General features: G+C 40.2%; 1 protein-coding gene across 1 annotated transcript in view; it reads right to left on the bottom strand.

Moving 5' to 3' along the window:
* Positions 1-2,747, bottom strand: part of LOC309970978 (sodium/glucose cotransporter 1-like) — a gene marked incomplete at both ends in the record, with an annotated part of 62,053 nt that extends 59,306 nt beyond the window's left edge. Inside the window, 1 exon segment of the mRNA XM_082853739.1 lies at positions 2,532-2,747. Within this exon segment, the coding sequence (XP_082709865.1) occupies positions 2,532-2,747 (216 nt within the window).
* Between the last annotated feature and the right edge of the window lie 6,559 nt (positions 2,748-9,306).

The raw sequence follows: 9,306 nt of genomic DNA on the forward strand, positions 1-9,306 counted from the left end.
TGCTCATATGCTGCTTGTGAGAAATGTAAATCTCAACAAGCTTTGGGGATTGCCATTTAGTGATATCTGCTAAAATTTCAAGTAAACACACCCTTCCAACCCAGAAATTCCAATTTCGGGAATCCATGCTACACAGCTTAAAAGCACCAACACATTAAAAACAACAGCAGCAACAAAGACCCAATGCAGCCAAAAACAAACAAACAAATAAATAAATATATTTTTTAAAAATCTTATTAAAAAACAACAACCTGGCAGCAATCTAAGTGTCAATCAGTAGGGAAGGGCTGAATCACACACGTGTTTGACTATTGTGTATCTAATAAAAACATGAGCTAGGACTTCCCTGGTGGTGCGTCTGCCAATGCAGGGGACATGGGTTTGAGACCCGGTCCAGGAAGATTCCACATTCTGCGGAGCAACTAAGCCCGTGCACCACAACTACTGACCCTGAGCTCCAGAGCCTGCAAGCCACAACTACTGAGCCCATGTGCCACAACTACTGAAGCCCACATGCCTAGAGCCTGTGTTCTGCAACGAGAAGCCACTGAAATGAGAAGCCCGTGCACTGCAACAAAGAGTAGCCCCTGCTCGCCACAACTAGAGAAAAGCCCGGGTGCAGCAATGAGGACCCAATGCAGCCAAAAATAAACAAATAAATAAATAAATTTATTTAAAACAAAAAACCATGAGCTAGATCTCTATCTATAGACCTGAAGGACTCCACATCATGTAGTAACGGAAAACGCAAACTGCAGGGTAATGTGTATCATACGATCACATTTTTTGTAAAGACAAAAACGCAAAACCTTTACCTATGTGTCTGTGTAAGCACTGAGAAGGGAGGAGGGACACACAGGCCCTGGGTACCTCAGAGGGATGGGAATGGCTGAGGGAGGAACCATAACTCCTCTAGACAGTTATGCATCTCCTCACTTCTTACAGTGAGCATGTGATTTAAAACAATATACGAGTTTTAAAAAGGACCAAAGGAAAAATAACAATACAAAGAAGGAAAAAGATCAAAGCATTCTGGATAACAGCACATGTTTTATGGCTCCTAGAAGAACAGAAGGAACAGTAGGTTTCCTTTGGAAGCGGCCGCATGGCTTACGGGTCCTCAGACCTTGGCCACACCTAGGCCCCAACTAGACCCGGAAGAAGGTTGGGTGGGGGCTTCCTAATTCAGTGAGAGCAGCTGCGGGAAGGATCCCAAAGTGCCCACTACTCAGAGCCCGGCCTGGGCCACCTAGAAGGATGTTTCTCATAACTGAGACCAATTTGAAAAAAATCGTTTGTTTGAATGATCTGGATAAATATCAATACCTCCGACTTCTTTTCAGTTGGGAGAGATATGAAATTCTCTTAAGAGGATGGAGACCATATTTCCATTACTCTATCTGCCCACTCACAGCATGGTAAGCACTCAAAAGACTGTCCAGTGATCTTGCTTTGAAGGACCAGACTCTGCACAGTAAGATCCTGCTTGTGACCTGGTGAAGCGCCCCGAAGTAAAGGTCACATGGGCATGAACGCCTCAGCTGGGTGGGGGCAGCCCGCAATGAACTCTCCCACTAGCTAGCGAATGGTGGCGCTGTCACCAGATACTCTTGCTTACGAAGCAGGCCGAGGAGAGGCTTCTGATGGTTAACAGCTTAGCCGAGGGGCGATACCATGACACAGGCCAAAGCCTTTCTACCTGCCCTCGGGCTTTTCACTGCCTGGCCCTGGGGAGTATAGTTACGAGACACCTTTGTGAGTGCCTACAGGTTAAGTGCTAGCGGGCAGATGGTAGTAAAGGAGACCCAGTCGCCACCCTACTAAGAGAACCTTATACTAGAGTAGAATATATAAGCGCCCAATTCAAATTCGAAGTGAACACTTAGGGCCCTAAATTACATGTGACCTTTGAGGTCTTGTTTGCTGGGTAGTGGTTACGCTCATGCATCAGATCAGGGAGCTCTAGGTTCGAATCTGCACTCCATCATTCCCTTGTGGTTACTTGACCTCTTTGAACCTGTTTCCTCATCTGTAATCCACAGCCTGGTTGTGAAAATGTGACACACTTAAAGCACTCAGCACAGACCAGGCACTTTAGCGCCTAAGGATGGGTAATTGTCACTACTGCCACCACCATCACGACGATCGATCAGAACAACGACCCCATATTACACACGGCTTGGGTTCCAGGCGGTGGGCACCTGGCAGCCTGACCTGTTTATTTGTGGGGTGGGGAGGGAAGATGGGCTTGGACGTGCCCTTACTCTCGGTAGGGAGCAGGTGGCGCAGGGAGGGTGGAGAGGTCCCGGCTGAGGGCTGTGCAGGGGCGGGAACGAGAGGGATGTGAGGTGGGGATCAGGTGACAGGCAGGTGAGGACCGAACCCATCTGGTGTCCAGGTCTACCCCCCCAGCCCCCGGGCCCCACGTACCCACAGCGCGATGCCCAGGACCAACACCGTACAAAACTATCACCAGGAAGTCCAGGGCACTACTGGCGGTGAAGACATGAGCAGTCCAGGCGAAGCCATACCACGGGAAGCCCATGGTGGCGCGCCCGGGCGGGCGAGCGCCGCGCGCTGGCGAGCGCCGCGGTCTTCCGGGAAGCGGCAATGGCCTCCGTGGGACTCCAGGGGCGCGGCCGCGGGGAACCCTGGGAACAGCCCCGGGGCAGCCTGGGAGCTCCGGGCAGGCCTCGCGCGACCCAGTTCCCGCCTTCAGGGCTCCGCTGCACGAAGGCAGCCGCCATCACCGCCAGTCCCGGCACAACGTCGTCCTTTTGGCGGTCGGAATCGCTTTGCCCTGGACGGAGAGCTGGTCGCGGCGTGGGTCTGGGTCGAGGCTACCGGGGCAGCATCAGTACCCGTGTCTTTATGAACGAACCACATGAAACCTGAGGCGGAAGAAACCAGCAATACCCCTCCTGTCTTTATTTGTCATTTCGAAATTTTGTGCATTGTGGGTTTGGGGCATTGATTTGGATTTAGTAAACTATTGCATTCGAATATTATGTATCCCGAGTCCTGAGTTTCCTTGGTGCCCTCTCCCCTTAAATTTTGCGCCAAGGAAAGTGCCTCGCTTGCCTCACCCTAATCATGGCCCTGGTTGGACCAACTGGTTACAGAGGCTCCTCAGTTTTCTGCACTTTGATCTTTCATAGGTGATGTGCGAATTTTCAGTCTGGGCCAAGCCTTACTCTCCTTGGTGTGCTTCTCTAATGAGTTGTTAGAAATCTTGGTCAATAATACTAGTAACAATAATAATAGATAACAGTTATATAGCTCTTGCTAGGTGCCAGACCTACTTCTTTTTTTTTTTTTTTTTTACTTTCCGAACTTGTTTTTTATTGATATAGTTGAACTTTACAACAGTGTCATAAAATACTATAAACAGAGCCTTCAGATAAACAAACAAAAACTAATCTAAATATATTAACCAGGGACTTCTCTGGTGGTCCAGTGGTTAAGAATCCGCCTTCCAATGCAGGGGACGCAGGTTTGATCCCTGGTCAGGGAACTAAGATCCCACATGCCGCAGGGCAACTAAGCCTGCGCGCCTCAACTACTGAGCCTGTGTGCCTCAACTAGAGAGCCTGCGTGCGGCAAACTACAGAGCCCACACACTCTGGAGCCTGCGCACCACAACTAGAGAGAAGCCCACGTGCTGCAATGAAGAGCCCACGTGCCACAACTAAGACCTGACACAGTCAGGCAAAAAAACCTTAAAAAAAAAATTAACCAGATTAAAGAAGGCAAAAAGTCCAGTGATAAACACATTAAATAATAATATGCTAATGGTGTCTAATTTACCCACTATCGGTTCTTTACATTGTCACAAAAACAGTAAACATCAATTTGAAGTTTGGTGAATGGACTTGATTCCTGATTTCTATTAAGATACGATATACCCTTTGCATGTATATGTACTTTGTGTGTATTAACCCATTTGATTCTCCTAATAAGCAGTCAGTCTGACCACAAGGCAGGAGGCTTGCAGCTGGTCAGAAGTCTATGTTCTCAGCCTCCTGAGCAGAATTCCGTGTCCTAGTTTAGTTCAGTGCTGTCCAAGAGAAATATAATGTGAATCACGGGTGTTATTTTTTTTCTACCTTCATTGAGATATGATTGACAAATAAAAGTTGTCTATTTAAGGTGTACAATGTAATGTTTGATACAGGTATACACTGTGAAATAATTACTATAATCAAGCTAATTGAATATCAGTCACCTCAGTTGCCATTTTTTTTGTGTAGTGAGAACGCTTGAGATCCCTCTTAGCAAATTTCAAGTATACAATACATTATTATTGACTATAGTCACCATGCTACACATTAAGTCTCTTGAACTTATAACTGAAATTTGTACCCTTTGATTAGTATCTCCCCTTTTTCTCCACACTTTTGCTCCTGATAACCATCCTTCTACTCTCTGTTACTAGGAGGGTTTTTGTTTGTTCATTTTGTTTTTTTAAGATTTCACATGTAAGTGAGATCATGCAATATTTGTCTTTCTGTGTCTGGTTTATTTCACTAAGCATAATGTCCTCCAAGTTCATCCGCGTTTTTGTAAATGGCAGGATTTCACATTTTTGCATCCATTCATCTGTCCATGGACACTTAGGTTGTTTCCATGTCTTGGCTACTGTACATAATGCTGTAATAAACAAGAGGGTATAGATATCATGTTGAGATAGTGATTTTATTTTCTTTGGATATATCCCCAGAAGTGGGACTATTGGATCATAGGATAGTTCCATTTTTAATGTTTTGAGGAAACTCCGTGCTGTTTTCCATAGTGGCTGCAACAATTTACATTCCAATCAACAGTGTACTGGTATTCCCCTTTCTCCACGTATTTGCTGACACTTGTTATCTTTTGACTTTTTTGTTAATAGCCATCCTAACAGGTGTGTGGTGGTATCTCATTGTGATTTTGATTTACATTTTCTTGGTGATTAGTGATATTGAGCATCTTTTCATATCCCTGTTGACCATTTGTATGTCTTCTTTGGAAAAATGTCTTTTTAGGACCTTTGCCTAATATTTAATTGGGTTGGGTTTTTTTGCTATTGAGTTGTATGAGTTCCTTATACATTTTGGATATTAACCCCTTATCAGATTTATGGTTTGCAAATATTTTCTCCCATTCTGTAGGTTGCTTTTTCATCTTGTTGATTGTTTCATTTGCTGTAAAAATTAAAATTTTCCAGTAGCCACATTAAAAAAGTAAACAGGTGGAATTAATTTAAATAATAAATTTATTAATAGTTAAGCCAATATGTCCAATAAGCCAAAATATTAACATTATAATATACGATCAATGTAAAAACTGTTGGGATATTTTATATTCTTTTTTTCCACATTAAGTCTTTGAAATCTGGTGTACATTTTACAGCACACCTCAATTTACATGCTAACTTTTCATTAGAAATACTTGATTTGTCTTTAGATTTAATAATATTCACAGCTGAAAAAACTAGATTCACCTACTAAGTTGTTCTAAATATACTCGAAAGTTTTCCAGTAGCTGAATATAGTACCAAAATTTACTTTTCCCTTAAGTCAATGATAAAACTAGTTCATCTTTTTAGAAGAATTGATCTGACTTTGAAGCAAAAGACTATCAGTTTTGAAATTATGTCTTTCCAAGTTAAGTAATTCACTAACTCTTGTTGTTGACTCAATATTACTAACATCGAATTCAGAGGCATGGCATAATTTGAAAAGCATTTCTAAATTGATCAATATCGCAAAGCATTCTTCAAATTTTTCTTGGATTTTTTTTTGCCACCAATTATATAACATGGCCAGTTAAAATGAAAATCTTTGACATACTGACTCATGTTAGGAGAGTTGTAAAATTATTATTATTGATTCGTATTATGAAGTTTTGATTTCAACATAAATTCTTATACTTGGGTAGCTAGGTTACAAATAAGCTTTTCCTTTCTTTTGACTATTCAAATTTTGCTCCTTCTTATACGGTGTGTATTAGTGAGAAATATAAGTACAGACTGACATTTTTGGGTCTTTGATTATTGAATATTCAACAAACATTCCTTTTGTTTAAAGAAAATCTTGAATTGCAGCTGACATTACAGTAATTCTTTGTAAAATTTCCCATACTTGGCCAACGGGCATTGGCAAAATCACATCGTTAAATTCATCACCTATTTCTTTCAACAGTTCCATAACATGGTGATGATTTGTATTATTTGCACATATACACTGAGTGATTTAAACAATGGTACCCATCCATGATGTTTTACATAAAGTCTGCTATAAAAACTAAGCACAAAATTTTGTATGTGTCACACAATTGAATAAAGCAAGGGAAACTCCATTAAATCTGGAGTTTTAACCTGAACACAGGTAGAACAGTGTCTGTCATATCAATAAAAAAACTATTTTTTCCCATATTTAGCTGAAATTCTTCTTTGATAAATGTCAAAGGTTTAAAAGATCTGTGCCACAAGTTCAATCTTTTAGGTCACTAATTGGCAACATTTCTTCATAGGTTTGGATGTCCTTTGATACAAAAAGTATTCAAAATATTACCTGGGTAGGGTCTCACATGACTCAAATAAAGCTACAGAGAGGTACCTGTGAATTGTCAAATTTCAAATCCATTCATCTTTGGTATCGTTGGAAAGACTTTGTATTCTATGGGCAATCGTTTTGAGGCTTAATTTAAAAATCTTTCACTTTTTGTAAAATATCTTTTTTATAGCATTTCCCTCATAATTTTCTAACAAATTTCCACGACTGAAATAATTCCTTTTGTCATCTTTCCATCTAAGTTGTTTTTCTTTTTAGTGTAAGAATCCAAGCTGTTTTAAAGCTGGCCAAAGTTACAAACTCAAATTCTGTTAAAAATCATTACAATTGGTTTTGGACATTTATTTCTGATTCCAGGCAACTAATTTTATAATTTTTTCTTAACCACTGAGAGGGAACATTTTTTAATAGCAAATTCACTATGTAGTGGTTAAAAATTTGTCTTAATATTGTTCACTTTATTATCTTTATTTTTTACACACCCAACAAATAGGTCTACCATACCATGATGCATAAACATTTTGTCCTTTAGATGAATTGATTCCTTTGTTGTTATGAAATGACCCCTTTTGTACCTGGCAATATTCTTTGCTCTGAAGTCAATTTTTATTTTATTTATTTAATAAATTTATTTATTTTATTTTTGGCTGTGTTGGGTCCTTGTTGCTGCGTGCAGGCTTTTCTCTGGTTTCAGGGAGCAGGGGCTACTCTTCATTGGGGTGCGCAGGCTTCTCACTGTGGGTGGTGGCTTCTCTTGTTGTGGAGCACAGGCTCTAGGAGCGCTGGCTTCAGTAGTTGCAGCATGCAGGCTCAGTAGTTGTGGCTCGCAGGCTCTAGAGCGCAGGCTCGGTAGTTGTGGCGCACAGGCTTAGTTGCTCCGCAGCATGTGGGATCGTCCCGGACCAGGGCTCGAACCCGTGTCCCCTGCATTGGCAGGAGATTCTTAACTATTGTGCCACCAGGGAAGCCCCAATTTTTATGTTAATATAACTACTTCAGCTTTCTTTTGTTTGGTGTTAGCATGGTATACCTTTTTCTATCATTTTATTTTTAACCTATTTGTACAGTTTAATTTAAAGTATATAGATTTCTTATAGCTAGTATATAGTTGGGTGCTGCTTTTATTTAATCATATAATCTTGACTTTTAATTAGCACATTTAGACTACTTACATTTAATGTGAATATTAGTGTGGTGGTGTTTCAATATATCATCATGCTATTTGTTTTCTATTTTCTTTTTTTGGTCCTTTTTTGTATTAATTGATGTATGTGTGTGTGTGTGTGTGTGTGTGTGTGTGTGTGCCTGCATGCGTGTATGTATGTGATTTCATTTCATCTCCTTCACTGGCCTATTAACTATAATGTCTTGTGTTATTTCGGTGGTTGCTTTAGGGCTTATAGAATACATCTTCAATTTAACCCAGCATACCTTCAAGTGATATTATTCCATATCACATACAATATAAGACCTTTACAATAGTATACTTCCGTCTCTCCCCTCCTAGCCTTTGCAATATTGTTGTCATATATTGTTATAAATTTTACATTTTAATTTATAAATGTATTATTTCTTTTTTAAACAACTTATCATCCTTTAAAGAGACTTAAGTAATTTAAAAAGTCTTTATATTTACCCATGTCGTTACCATTTCTAGCTAATGGTAATGTTCCAGACACAAGTCCCTTGTCGGACATATGATTTGGAAATCCTTTTCCCATTTGGTGAGTTGTCTTTTAATTCTCTTGACGGTGTCTTTGAAGCACACAAGTTTTAAATTTTGATGAAGTCCCATTCATTTATTTTTTTTCTTTTGTTGTTTGTGCTTTTGGTGTCCTATCTAAGAAACCATTGCTGAATCTAAGGTCACAAAGATCTACTTATACGTTTTGGGTATTTTTTTGGTCTGCGCCGCATGGCTTGCGCAATCTCAGTTCCCCAACCAGGGAGTGAACCCCAGGTCATGGCAGTGAAAGCCCTGAATCCTAACCACTAGGCCACCAGGGAACTCCCATATTTTTTTTTTAAGAGTTATAGTTTTAGCCCTTACATCTAGACTCTTGACATATTTTGAATTAATTTTTTATATGGTGTGAGGTAGGGGGTCTGACTTAATTCTTTTGCGTGTGGATATACAGTTTTCCCACCACCGTTTGTTGAAAAGACTATTTTTCCCCATTGTATGGGCTTGGCTCCCTTATAAAAAAATCAACTGACCGTAGAAATACAGGTTTACTTCTGGACTCTTTATTGTGTTCCATGGATTTGTACATCTATCCCTCTGTCAAAACCCCATTGTCTTGATTACGGTTGCTTTGTAGTAAGTTTTAAAACAGGGAACTTTGAGTGCTTCAACTTTGGTTTTTATTTTCCGAGATTGTTTTGGCCACTCTGGGTCCTTGGAGGCTCCATATTGTTTTTAGGATCAGCCTGCTAATTTTGCAGAGAAGCCAGTTGGGATTCCTATAAGGATTGGGTTGAATCTGCAGACCACTTTGGAGAGTATTCTCATTTTATCAGTATTAAGTCTTCCAATCCATGAACAGAAGAGATATCTCCATTTATTTAGATCTTCTTTAATTTCTTTCCATAGTGTTAGCCATTTTCAGAATACAAGTCTTGCACTACATTTGTTAAATTTATTTCTAAGTATTCTACTCCTTTTGATGTTATTGTAAATGGGATTATGTTTTTAGTCTCGTTTTTGGATAGTTCATTGCTGGTATATAGAAATACAATTGAATTTTCCCCC

This window comes from Leucopleurus acutus, assembly GCF_964270905.1.
Source record: "Leucopleurus acutus genome assembly, chromosome: 13".
Lineage (NCBI taxonomy): Eukaryota > Metazoa > Chordata > Mammalia > Artiodactyla > Delphinidae > Leucopleurus > Leucopleurus acutus.